The sequence below is a fragment of the Thalia democratica genome, chromosome 1, assembly GCF_965202585.1.
Source record: "Thalia democratica chromosome 1, ktThaDemo2.hap1.1, whole genome shotgun sequence".
Taxonomy (NCBI): Eukaryota; Metazoa; Chordata; class Thaliacea; order Salpida; family Salpidae; genus Thalia; species Thalia democratica.
In genome coordinates this window covers 57,174,394-57,188,700 of record NC_139165.1, presented here as the reverse complement: position 1 = coordinate 57,188,700, position 14,307 = coordinate 57,174,394, and the positions used below count along the sequence as shown (strand labels likewise).

Sequence of the window (14,307 nt, the reverse complement as noted above, 5' to 3'; positions counted from 1 at the left end):
ATGACCCTTCGTGCAAGACTGTCTCTCTTGCAAAATTGACCCTCCGTGCAAAATCGTCATTGTGCAATTTTTACCCGTTCCTGTCTTAAAAAGTATAATTACATTGAATAGATACTGTAAAGCTACTTTATATGTGTTATTTATAAAAATAAATGATAATGTAGGATATGGGTGTTGGTATACTCATAATTAAATACCTACTATATTTAATTATTACCTTATTAACACTAGATGCTACTAAAGATCAACTAGACAAGACAGTTTAGGTAATTAATCTTTTACATAAAAGAACAACAATAAAGTAATGTAAGCACTAGATTTCAAAAACATAAGTTACTTTTAAAACTTTTATAAATCACTTGGCAAAAGTGCCAAACTTAAAAATAAACCAAGCTTAATGCAGTAAACTATAAAACAATTAAAAAAGTGTCAAATATTTAAATCTATTCTGAAAGACTATTAACTAAGACAATTAACTAAAACTTTTAATGAGCAATAAACCATAAAATATTTAATAAACTATTAAACATGTAAATCTAGCTCAAATAGTCAAGCAGTTAAACACACAGTTTAAACAATAACTTTATATCTCAATAATACTTAAAACTAACATGCAATCTAATAATTTTCAAATAGAATTCTTTTAGTAGATCCTTCTCTCAGCTACACCAACAACTTTAACACTATTAACAACTAACTGCACAAGTCAATGTATTTGTTATGTTTTTTATAGAATTTCGTCAGTATTTTATGCCTCACTAACCCTTGTTCTCATTGGCTAATTAGGTTGTGGGTTAATTATGAGTTCACTTCTGAATATGGCCGTTCTTGTATGGCTTTCTTTTTAAGAGTTCAAAATATTTAATAATGCTAGTAAATGCAGCACTTTATTACAATACAACAAAATCTTTACCATTACGATAAGTTTTTCGTACCTAATTGCCATTTTGTTACTTCAGATGAAAAAATAGTTTAAAATCAAGATTTTTCCATGATTACAGGTTTATACTGCCTAGGTTAATGTAATTTATCTTAGCTTTTGTATAAGTAATAAACGGCTAACATTAACATTATTATAAGTAAACAAACAAATAAAATTTATTAAAAATTAGAGATATGACAATTAAAAAATTAAAAAAAAAATGAAGCACTTTAAAGCAAAACTCTACAGATTTGAGCACCAAAAGTGTGAGTAACGTATACTGGTGTAAGACTACGACAAAAAGGCTGTATGTGAGGACTTTCACAGGATTAAAAATTACAAATACTACAGTAACATGGTACAAAATACATGACCTAATACTCTTAACTTTCAGATACATTAAAAGTGAAAAAAATTTGCTAAAATTAGTATGTAAAAAATAAAAAATAAAAAAAATACTAACAAATAGAACCTTCGTGTTTTGAGGCAATAAAAAAAAAACTATGAACCTATAAAAAAAATTAAATACAGAAAATAAGTTATAAGTTCATGTTTATAAAAGACCAAGCTTAAAGAAAACAATATGATTATTACTAAATTGAATCAAAAAGGGACTTTTTATTGGTGTTTAATTTTAATATTAATAGAAAACTTCGTAACAAGTAATTTTCGTAGATTTTTTAAAAATTAGCTTTATAGGCTAAAAAATAATAATCTTTAACTTTTTTAAAGAAAAAAAAAGTAATTAATTTAAAATAATACTTTATAAAGATCAAGTAATAAACTTTCAAATAAAATACTTCAATGAAGACTAAACATTATTAGTTGAATAGAAGTAGTTTTTTTATTAAAAGTTTTTTACTCGTAACCCTTTGTTTGTACTTTTTAACTTAAATTTTATATAGTTTTTAGTAACTTTACTCCTCTTGGCACCAGTTGGCTTCAAATGAAACATCAAAGTTTTAGAGAAAACCACGTAAGGTTTACAACTAATACTGATAACTCCATTAAGTTTTCAATTTTAATTTATTTGCTGCCGCTTTCCATCAAGCTATATGTTTGCATTAACAGTTGTTTACTGTAATCGTGTAAAAAAAGGTCATTATTCCCACATCCATCGCTGTCTGCACTAGAGTCCATTTTGTCTACTATGTCATCATAATACTTGCTGACAAAAGGCCACAAATCTTGCATGGCCGCGTTGGCATCTAGGCTACATGCTGTCTCCTAAACAATTTTTAGCTCATAAATGAAAGTTGTTTGTTTTCTATTTTTTTCAAATTTATTTTGAACATTTTATAAGTATTTTTTTCGGCCATCATCAACAAGTTGAGATGTTTTATGCCATCGAATATAAACAATGAACTTAACCGCACGATCAACAACAACAGCATCCGAGACAATCTTACGACCGGTTTCATCCCAATTAGGACTCATCAGGCAGGAACAGTCAGGCGGTTTTTCGCGACTGTTCCTGCCTGATGAGTCCTATTTAGGACGAAACCGGTCGTAGGATTGTCTCGGATGCTGTTGTTGTTGATCGTGCGGTGAAGTTCATTGTTTATATGTACATTTTATAAGATATTAAAATTAGAATACTAAAGCTTATTACGATGAAATATTTAAACATGATATTTTAAGACAACTGTTAATATACAACTCAAACTTTTGTAATTTACTAACTTTTCACCTTAATTTATAATATTTAACCTTTACTATACTTAGAATTCAACTTACATTAGTTGCACTACATCTTATAAGGTAACTTACAACTGTTAATTTAATAAAAACTAATTTAACAACATTTTAAGTAAATTTACCTTATGTGAGTGTTATAAAAAATAACTTATTCATAAAGAAAATACTTATTAATTTGTGTTTTTAAATAAACTTATTGATAAAAGAAAACAAGACAATTAACAAAGTTTAAGTTTATACTTAAAGTTTTTTACTTGAATTGCATTCAAGTATAAAGGATAAATTTGACAATAACGAACAAGTTTCAAAGTTTGAAGAAAAGAATTCAGTTCAATTTCATGGGGGTTAGGAGATTCTTTTATCTTTTTATAATAATCCCGCACCAACTGCATGTAAGTAGGTATCTCTTTAGCAAATAATTGCTTATGTATTGGTGAGTCCTGTGTTATAAAAATAAAAAATGATGTGATTTATATTATTGCTCATAAAAACTTTAGCTACATAAAATGAAGGCAATGTTGTATCAATAAAAACCAAACTTGGGTTTTACAACTAAATTTAAGTACTTATAAATATTGATACATTAGATACAAATTACTAAGTATCTATTAAGATTATTGATTTACCACAACCAGGCCTTTTAAACAAAATTAAAGAGTTCTTAATTGCTTTAATTAAAAATTATTTCAATTTAATCAGGTTTCTAATCGTTTGATTTGCAAAAAATACTAAGTACAATTTACAACTTAACTATTTTTATTTATTTTTTAAGTTTTATTTAAGGTTAGTTTTATAAAGTTATTTTTTTATAAAACTTAGTTTTGCATCAATATTTTATAGCAACAATCAATACGACAATAATAGCCATTTTCCAGTAAACTTTTAATCTTTAACTTAAATTCCAGATTTGTAATTATGACAAACATTACACTTTTATCCATAAATTTTTTAGTCTAGTTTAATTCTTGTTTTTGTATATTCTATACACATGTATACTATAAAGTATATAAAATTCGTATGTATTATTTTTTAGATATTAGATACATTTAAGCGTATTTGTAGATATTAGACACAAATCAATTCAAGAAGTTTTTATTTGTTTTTAACCACAATGCTAACGAAATCTAGTCGTTTACTCTATTTATTTATTTTTTACTAATTTTGGCTTTCAATATCTTTAATTTATTAGTTTAAACACCTTTTCAGATTTTATTAACAAACAACTGACGGTCTCTAGAAAACCTAAAGTGAAAAATTGTATTGCTTTTGACAATCTGTTGAATAAAATATTGATATTTTATATCCTTATATCAGGGCTGCAGAAGATTTTTTGAAAATTTTCTCCAGGTTTTCTGGATTTCTTTCAGGTTTTTCAATTTTCGGTCATTTTTAGTATACAATTTAAATTATGGTAAAAAAACAACTGTTTTAATTAGTATAATAACATTTAAAAGATACTGTAAAGATACTTTAAATGTGTTTTTATACAAATATAAATGTTAATGATAAAATAAAAAATATCTAGATGTTAGATTATTCGTATCTAATCGATATTTTGTTACTCTACATGTAAACGTAGTTTAAAATTCCAGTTTTTTTGTCTAATTTGTCAAATTTTAGGTTTTTCCAGGATCCTAGGCTTTTTTGCATCCCTTTTATATGCATACATGTCGTTAATTTTTTATTGTTAAACTTAGTAATAGACTACAAAAGATAAATCTACTATAGTTATCGAAATAAAACTGAAAAATAGTTACAGAAACAGTACAAACTTTTGTGGGTCGTATTTCATCAAAAGTGCAAGCGTCTATAAATGTTTGTGTGATAACAGCCATGCAGCTTCCAATGGTGTCTGGCTTATCAATGTCAAAAACAAACTCAGGTGATTTAAGTATAGTAACCCAAAACCTTGCTGGAAGGCTGAAGGTAAAATTTATAATTCATTAGTTCAAAAATGTTCAGTTAATAGACAAGAAACTTAAGTCAAGAAAAAGATAATTAGAAAAAAAAGGTACTTAAAGGGCATAGGGAGGTAGGAACTTTTTCAAACTTAGTCTTATTTTTTTACATAATTAGATAAGCTACTTGTTACTTTTTAACACTTGTTAAAACTCAAAGTAACTTTTAAGATATAAGCGATCAAAGAGCATTCAATAAGTTCTTTATGGGAGGTGGAAATTAAAAGGACAAAATAGAATATTTCATTAAAAACCTATCTTCTCCTTCAGTTTTTAAGCAATTGTTTTAAAACTTTTTCGGAGTAATGTTTGACAAACTTTAAACAACTTGTACAAAACAGATTTATTTTTATTTTTGTAAAAATTTTTTAGTTTTGGTCATTAACTTTTTTATGGCTTTTATTCAAAAATCCGATTCCTACAAGTTGCTTGTAATAATAATAAGTAAATTTCCCGAAAATTTTAAATAAATTAAATTAAAATGAAGGAGGAGATAGATTTACAAAACTTGTTAGATCTCAAAAGTTAATATTTTTTTTTATGTTCTGTAAAAAGTATCTTATAGTATAGATAAAAACATCTTTATTATATTCTGATAAAAGTATCTTTGAAATAAGAACCAATAATTTTTGCAAAAAAGAAAGTAGGACCCCACTATTCCTTTAAAACAAAAAAAAAAAACCCTATGATTCTTTGTCTTAAGCTTGAAATTAAAGTAAATTATCTTTATAAAAAATGGTTTATTATAAAAGTTGGATAATTTTTTTTTTGTTTTGTTCAAACATGTTTTGTTCAAAACTGAAAATAATAAGATATTTTAATAACATTTTTATTGTATGTTAAATAGAAGAAAATTAAATGGAACCTTTAAGCATTCCTAAAATTTACTAAGTATAAGCACTTAACTACATATAAAAAACCTTAATTATGTAAGAATAAACTAGTTAAAAAACCTTACAGTATTATAATTTTAGGCTAGTTCAACATTGTTTATTTTACTTAAGTATATATTAGCAGTTATATGTTTGTATCTTTATTTGTTATAAAAATAGGTAAAAAAATTATACTAAAATTATAATGAATTACTAACCAATTTGTTTTCCAGACGTGTAGTATTTTTTCATCAGTAATATTATGTTTTTCAGCTATAGAATCAAGTAAATTAAATAGATAACTGACTGGCAAGGGAGTGTTCTTGTCGTCAAATATGCTATGTATTACTTGTTGCACATATTGTTGCAGTATTCCCTGTTATTACGTTGCATTAAATTCTTATAAATTATTTTTAAATATTTAGTTTGACATTTGAAAAAGAAAAAAAAAACTTTTAAAAACTTTTACTGGGTTTCTATTCAAACAAAACGCCAGCTTAAAGTTATATAAAAGGAAGAAAATTGAAAATATTTACTAATCAAGTTTGAATATTTTTCAAATTTTATAATTAAATGAGACTTAATATTTATCAACAATATATCAAATTCATAAAGTAAGTTTTTAAGGACAAACATAGCCTGAGATTAAAGAAAAAATTTGAAACCAGCCTGAGTTTGTTTCAAGTTGTAGCAACCATGTTTATATACGTAACACCAGGCTTTTATATTAAGAAGAAAAAAATATAATAAGAAACAGAAACAAATTATTTGTTACTTTAACAACACAAACATAATTTTTATAAAAAAAAATTGTCAAAAAATAATCTACCTTCATATTTATAAGCCTAAGCAAGTACAAATCAGGAATATACTTTCTGTCTTTTCTGTTTAAAGTGCTTTGTCGATGAAGGTCTCCATCATCTGTACTTTTAACCTGTGCAACAATACATTTCTTTTAATCTCCAAACGAGATAATTAAATTTAAAGTTTCAAACGTTAGCAGTGATACATTTTAATTGTGACAATAACGCTATTACTATTATGTAGTTTGTAATAAGTTTTATAAAACATTAAAAATAAATACCAAGTGGTAAATCTTGGTATTTTGTATTTCACTCATCATTGGTGTTAGAATATTTGGTGTTTCTTTGCTATGAGTTGAAGAAACTGATATGTCTTGAATGTCCTATAAATATTAGCAAAACATAAACAAGTTTAGAGAAAAATAGGTACGTACTTACGTATTATGAATATTTTAATTTACTTTTTTTTCAAAATCTTTACTGAAGAGTAATGAGCTTTTAAAGAACTCAGATGTGTGCTGCACACTAGTCATTATATATAAGTTTTTTCAATCCAAAATGGTATATACCATTTCTAACTATTCAAAATATAAATTAAAGTATTTGTTACTAAAAGATTTTAGTGAAACAAGTTCACTGGAATATATAATGATAACAAATTATACAGTATCCTTCTTTTATTAGACTGACATATTTTTCTGTGTGTTAACGGATTAACACACTTCAACTGAGCTATGAAATGGAAGGAAGAACTTCTTTTAAAGATGGAAAGAAGAAGAAGGAAGAGTTCATTCTTCCATTTCATAGCTCAGTTGAAGTGTGTTAATCCGTTAACACACAGAAACATATGCCAGTGTAATAAAAGAAGGATACTGTATAATTTGTTATTATTACATACCATTTCCTATTGTTAAACCTAATATTAAAAAATATTGAGAAATATTTTATTAAATAAAATAAATTTTAGACTAAGATATGCTAATTATAATGATAGTTTCAAAAAATTTTCATCGTTTTATCATTTCCCGTAAAAGTTGATTTATAATTTACTGATAACTTACTGTTACATATATATGTTTAATTGTATTATACATTTTAAACTGTTGAATCATATTAAAAATTAAACTAACAGAAGAACTAAGATTAATCTGATTTTTCATTTTAAGTGCGAGAGTAGCCTCATTATTGACTTTGTAGTCGGATATAGTGTACAATCTCCTCCAGCGTGAGTTGTTTTCTAACATAGTAGTTTGATCAATTGGAAGTACTAACTGGCCGGCTTGCCCGTTATGCCATTCTGTTTTTTTTTAAATTGTTATATATTACTATATATATTCAAACATTTTTTATTGATTTTCCAAATAAACTCAAAAAATAAAACTTACATAAAATAAAAAAAGAAATTGAAAATATTTGATTAATCAATAAAACAAAAACCAATATTTTAGCAAAAATTATATTTCATCTAAATTAAGATATTAAAACAATTTATTTGTTTTGAAAGATTTAAAAATAATAAAAGTTTATAGTTACTGTGGTTAACTTTTATTAAACTAAATTTGGTCAAAAATCTTAGCATAAAATATGAAAAAAAATTGTTTACAGCTTAAACATATTTTAATAACATAAAAAAAAACTCACCTAGCTCAAGCTCTTCAGCTTTAGGTCGTTGAGAAAAAGGAACTTTTTTATAAATTACATCCATTACTTTTTCTTTGACCTGTATGATGTACACTTTTTATAAAACAACAATAAAAATGTTTATAAAACAAGCTAATAAATCAAAAAGACACATTTAAAAGAAATACTTCATTTTCGAAACATTTTTTCTAAAAGCTTGTAAATCTATATAGGATATATTTCTTCCGATGATAGATACAGTCTTTTTATATTGAACTTTCATTTAAAGTATGTACCTCAGACTACGTATAACTGATAAATTGCAAGGTAATATGTATTTCATATTAATACATTTTTTTCAATTTAGATGTTTTAAACTACTTGTATAAAGTGTATCGGCTACATTACAGACGTGAAACTATTACAAATATTAAATGTTGTTCTTATGGTGTTATAGAACTTAAATAACTGTTTAACATACAATATTAACAATAATTTAGGGTTGCCAAAGGTTTTTTGAAAGTTATTTTCAGGTTTTCTAAGTTTCCTCAAGGTTTTTGACATTGCAAGAGTTTTGTTCATTTTTAGTATAAAATTAAGTTTAAGGTAAAATACTGTTTTAAATAGTATAAAAATACTGAAAAGATACTTAAATGCCACTTAAGATAAGATAAAAAATAATTTGCTAACATAATTTATCAACCGAATTTTAAAATATAGTAATGAGTTTAATAAAAAATTATTTATACATCAAAAAGTAAATTATATTGTAGTGATTGGCTTACATTTAAAATTTATTTCAGTTAAAATGCATTTTTGTTATTCCTTTTTCCAGAAATTCTTTTCTTTAATTGGTTTTAAACTTAATATAAAATAGTTATAATAAGTATTAAACTATATACTTCCTTTTATAAACTAAAGTAACATTTTAAATAAGTTGTAACAGGATCATAGACATTTGAAATCTTTTTAGAAAATATATCTAATTAAGATGTAAACAAAAAAGTTTTACGTCAAAAAAATTATTATCATTTAGCCAGTAATCTTCAATTTATTAACTTAGTGAAATTTGAAAACTAATGCTTTTTAATGACAAACCTGCCTGATAGTGTCACAGGAAAGAACTTTTACAATGGAAGGGTCATCTTCCTCGTTTAACAGTGGGTAACCTTCTTCAATGTACCGACAGTTTACAGACGTTTTTTCATCATTTATCTGCAATGAGCTTCTCACAAACAGTGTCTGACGGCAAAAACAAATAAGAAATAAATGAAAATATTAAAGTGGTTAGTTTTTATAAGAATAGTTAAAAATACATTAGCCTTATTACTTTCAAAGTTTGAAGACTATCAATTATTCACAGTAAAAGAATGCAATTACAATCCTTAGTCAAGGTATGACACTAACATACCAAGTTTTGATGAGCAATATCTTCTTTAAGTAACCTATCATCTGAAAGAGTATATCTGGCTTTACCTGTTACAGCGTCCAGTGGACCTTTGCTTATTTGTTGTTTTATGGCTTTTAGAAGCATGAAAACTTTCTCTCCGATCTTGTTCTTAAAAAAAAAACATATTTTATTAGTTGTATAAAGTATTTTCTATGAACATAATTTAAAACTTTAGACATCTAAAGAACTTTTTCATAATTGTACATACTATATATAAAAACTATTATACTTCAAAAAAAATCGAAAAAGTTTTAATTTTATAAGTACATTCAACAATATAATGAGTATAAAATTCTTCCTCAGCAAACAAGTTGAATATAAATTGAATGAACACAAATTTTCATGCATGTACAAAAGTTACAAAAAAAACATACTATGACGTAACTATAAAATTTAAAAATGAAGCTTACATATGTACAATTGGTTTACATTGTATGACTTCAAAACTTGGAAACTATTAGAAATAAATTTAAACAATATAATGAGTATAAAATAAAAAACTTTGTCGACTTTTTTGAAGTATAAAAGTTTTTATACATAGTATTTTGGTAAAGAGAAAAAATCACAAAAATTAATTGACAAAGCTAAGGACGATTTGAAAAACTAAAACATTATAACATTGTTACTTTAATTGTACAGTACATATTAATGTTCATTATTAATTTTCTTAAAAAAAAATATTTTCAATTTTAAAATGATTTAATATAATGTTTAAGCTTTCTAAAGCTAATTGGATTGGAAAAAAAAGTTTAGACAATCAAAATAGAAAATCTACTTAACGGTAAATAGATAAAACAAAAACTAGTTAGCAGTGATATATACTTTAAACTTAAAAATAAGTCAAATAGAAAAAAATATTTACAGGTGCAGTAGATATTTACTTGAACAAACTTATACAGGGTTTGTACGCAAAACATAGCAATTTTAGACAATATTTTTCCAAAGTTTTGTAAATGGGCACCCAATATGTCTTATAAGTAGATTAAACAATTTACCATATTATAATAGTTGTAACTGCGTAGCCTACTAAAAGTATAAATTTTTACTACATGCTTTATTTTTTCAATTTAAAATTATTTAATTATCTATAGCCCCTGGAAAATATGAAACAAACTTTATGTAATTCCTACTGACTTATCAAAGATCTTATTGCTATAGTGCTATCTACTTAATCTTTTTTTTTTAATAACTTTTTCTACATCAATACTGATACCTACACTTTATGATACCCCCCTTCTACTAATAAATATACTTACCTTATTGCAAACAATCCTTAAGCACGTCAGTTGAAAAGTAAATTACTGGTAATAAAATTTATAATATTTACTCAATACAAAAAACTTTAATTAAATTCAAAAAACTTCAAGCATTTGAACTGACAAAAATTAATATTTTCCAATACTTTGTAAAATTAAAAGGCTTTAAAAACCAAACTGTTATACTGAAATAAATTAACAATGTAATGATCTACTCAAAAATAAACAGGTTCTGTTTTATTTTTAGAAAATTGCAAACTTTCAAGCATTTGAACTGAAAAAAAACTGACAATCAGAAACTTTCAAGCTTTAATCTGACAAAATCTTACATTTTGCCAATTTTTCAGATATGAAAAAAGTTAGCCTGATGCGTACGAACTCTGCTCATATAATAAGTAAGTAGAATAGTATAGTCATCAGTAAAATCATAGATAAAAACAAACCTTTAAAGATGGGTAAAGCGTAATATAAAGCCAGTTGCTTAAACACAATGCTGCTATGGAGTCATTCCTGAAAATATTAGTTTTAAAGGCCCATTACTTTTATCTACTTCGTATCAAAATAAAATAAAAACCTTCTCATAAGCAGTTTCAAATTCCTTTCTAAATTTTTTTCAATCAAATCAGTAACTAGATGCATCACAGTCCTAAAGAATAAAGTACAACATAAAATACTGTATATCATAATTTTATAAAATTAATATAATTTTTTGTGCCTCATTAATACTATTTTATAAACGAATATTTTGCAAACTAAACTATAAACATTAGTTAGTTAAGTTGTTATTCAAGTTTGCGATCAATAGTGAGATAATAACGTCAAACAATATATTAACGATTAAACAAACAACTAGCAGACTGAATTATAACATAATTAATATGTATTAAATAGTGATCCACCGGATAGGGATGTCTATTTTAAACTTAAAAAATATTTAAAAAGTGAACAGGGTCTGATTAATTTACTAATTAAGGTCTACTAAATTCTCATAAGGACATTGGACATAGTAGCAGATTCCTATTTAGTATAGTTATAAATTTTAGTGATAAAATTACTCGAAGTCTACAGTGACCTTTTTATATAACGTATTAGTTAATACAGTAATCTTACGAATGAGCACATATTTTTGAGCCAAAAAAACTTTTAGCTCAAAATGATTTTAAATCTACTAACGAAAAGTTTCTACCTTTAAGTAAAAATTTAATGATGATAAAAAAAAACTTAAAGTATACCTACTAAAATACTAAAGAGTACAGAATATTCATTATTTATTAAAGGAAAATAACGAATAGTTACATTACATACCTCATGATTAAACTTTAAATGCAAAAAAACAAACTAAATTATATTTAATTAAAATGCAAAAAATATTCACTTAGAACGAAACACTTACAAAATAATTAAAAACATATGTTTACAATAAAATTTTATTAAGAAATTTAAAGAGTCATAAACTAAACTAACACTTAGGCGATACAAGGCAGATTACAAAGTTGTAGTATTTTAATATTAGTAAAAACAATTATCATTAACACTTTAAAAATTAAAAAATAGAACCTTTATTTTGAATGTTTATCTTTTGAATTAAAGGATTTTTTGATCATCTATAATAAGTATTTAGTTCATGTATGTAAATTTAAACTAGGACATTGTGAGTAGGACTTCTAAATTGATTCAAAAGGCGTACTCAAGCAGGACATTAATGAAATTATATTAAATTAAGTAAATAATTTATAATTAAATACTAAACGTTCAAAAAACATTTGCAAATAATTTGCTAATAAAGGTCCAAATAAAACAAGTTATTTTGAATATAAAGTGGTAACAATAGTTTAAAAAGTACAAAATTTATTAAAACAAACGATGTTTCTCTATAATAAATTAATAATACAATTCAACTTAGTTTTTGAAGAATGCTAACGTAGTAGTTTGTTAGTAACATTTCAAAAACTCCGTCGAACTGTGTTGTTTATCTAAAATTAAAATAATATCGTTAGTTTTAATAAAGTAAATACTTTAAAAGTGTTATTATTATATTCCAACGAACTTGTATCGTTTGGATCTTTTATTAGAAAACATCATGAATAATCAATACTTTAAACATTTGTAACTTCTGTCTTAAAAACTTTTAATTCAATCAACTTGGTTGTAGAAACTAAACAAAACATACGTAGGTAATTAGATTTGAAAATACAAAGAGTACAGACAAAAAAAAAGTGTTGGTTTGTCATAAAGTAAAGAAAGTAAAATGACTATGAATCCATCAACATTCTTTTGTCAATCCAATCAAGGAAAAAAAGATGGAAGTTGAAAATTTACTTTTGCATTTTTCATTAAAAATTTTGTAATTTTTTAGCAAAAAGGAAATGTTTTTCAATTGTTAACCTTTACAATATAGATCAATTACTATTTGTACTAGTAGTACTTATTAATAAGTATTTTTTGCTCGATGGTTTGCGTAGCTCTTGTGTTTTTTTCAAGGCTTTTATCGACTTAAATTTAGTATTAGTACTTTATTAAATTTTAGATTTTTGTATCTGAAAAAAAAAGACTCAAATGTTTTTTTTTTAATTAATTGAACTCAGACCTTTTATTTCAAATCAATATAAGGCTAGATTTAAGCAAAAGATACCAGATTTACAGATCCGGTAGAGTACTAGAATTGAAGTGTGTACATTAAAAATTAGAGGTATTAACATTTTATAAAACGACTGATAAAAAATTGTTCAAATGAAAACGAACTTGGTAAAATAATTAAGATCTGAATGCAGAACGACCGTTAATAAAGAAGCAACATTAGCTTTGTCCTTGTTAGTACAAGATCGTTCTTCTTCCAATGTTTGAACAAACGCATGTACAAAGTTCCAGTTTTTTAAAAGTTTTAAAAACATCTGATGCGCCTCGGATACCTGACTATCCGCTTCTGTAAGTTCCTGAAAAACCTTGAATTATGAAGCTTGTTGGTTTTATTACATGTAACTAATCATATTCTAGAACTAAATGTTTTTAGTATAATTAAGTCTTTAATATTAAGGAAACCTGCTTAAAATAAGTATATTAGTTTTAACCTGCGGAGGTTCCATGCACTTGTGTTGTCGAGTTCTTGGAAAGAACATGTTTGTAGTGAATACACGATAATCTAAACAAGGAATTCCTCCATCATTCACATCACTGTTAATGTCACTCATTTCTATTGATAATTCAGCAAAAGCCTTTCTGAAATCAGCTCTTACTGCTGTTTCCATTTTTTCCAAAGTATTTTGAAATTCATTTCTAGCAATTTTTGTTCAATTATTTTGTTATTTGATATTGTAACTTATAACATATAAACTTCCTTAATTTGAATTTTATTTAAATTTAAAACATAACTCACATCAACATTATTTGTAAAAGATATCAAATATAATATGTAATTAGTAATTACCAAAACCAGTGATATAGAACAATCTCAAATTTTTGAATATCGTTTTATTGCAAAACAAATTACGTTTTAACTTTATTACAACTTGAGCTAGCTATGGGAATTAATGCATTACTGTGTCAAAAAAAACTTAAATTCTTAATAAATAATTGAAACAATATGGTCAGTTTAAAACTAAATACTTATAAAAATACATAAGTAATATTAATTACATATAGTTAGCTGAAATCGGATTGTCTAAACAAAAAACTAATTAAAATGGATTATTTAAAAACATTAATAGTTGGTTAGTAAGTTAGGTTGATGT

General features: G+C 25.0%; 1 protein-coding gene across 1 annotated transcript in view; it reads right to left on the bottom strand.

Annotated features, from left to right (window-relative positions):
* Nucleotides 1-1,052: 1,052 nt before the first annotated feature.
* The window catches only part of LOC145849281 (plexin-B2-like), a 52,804-nt gene continuing 39,549 nt past the window's right edge, over nt 1,053-14,307 (bottom strand). The window contains exons 29-42 of the mRNA XM_082954438.1: nt 13,648-13,852; nt 13,322-13,512; nt 11,154-11,225; nt 11,023-11,089; nt 9,285-9,431; nt 8,972-9,115; nt 7,895-7,973; nt 7,384-7,550; nt 6,535-6,636; nt 6,280-6,384; nt 5,669-5,826; nt 4,393-4,540; nt 2,920-3,060; nt 1,053-2,149 (exon numbers count right to left, since the gene is read on the bottom strand). Coding sequence (XP_082810564.1) covers nt 1,949-2,149; nt 2,920-3,060; nt 4,393-4,540; nt 5,669-5,826; nt 6,280-6,384; nt 6,535-6,636; nt 7,384-7,550; nt 7,895-7,973; nt 8,972-9,115; nt 9,285-9,431; nt 11,023-11,089; nt 11,154-11,225; nt 13,322-13,512; nt 13,648-13,852 — 1,927 coding nt within the window. The 3' untranslated portion in view covers nt 1,053-1,948. The remainder of the gene's footprint in view (nt 2,150-2,919; nt 3,061-4,392; nt 4,541-5,668; nt 5,827-6,279; nt 6,385-6,534; nt 6,637-7,383; nt 7,551-7,894; nt 7,974-8,971; nt 9,116-9,284; nt 9,432-11,022; nt 11,090-11,153; nt 11,226-13,321; nt 13,513-13,647; nt 13,853-14,307) is intronic.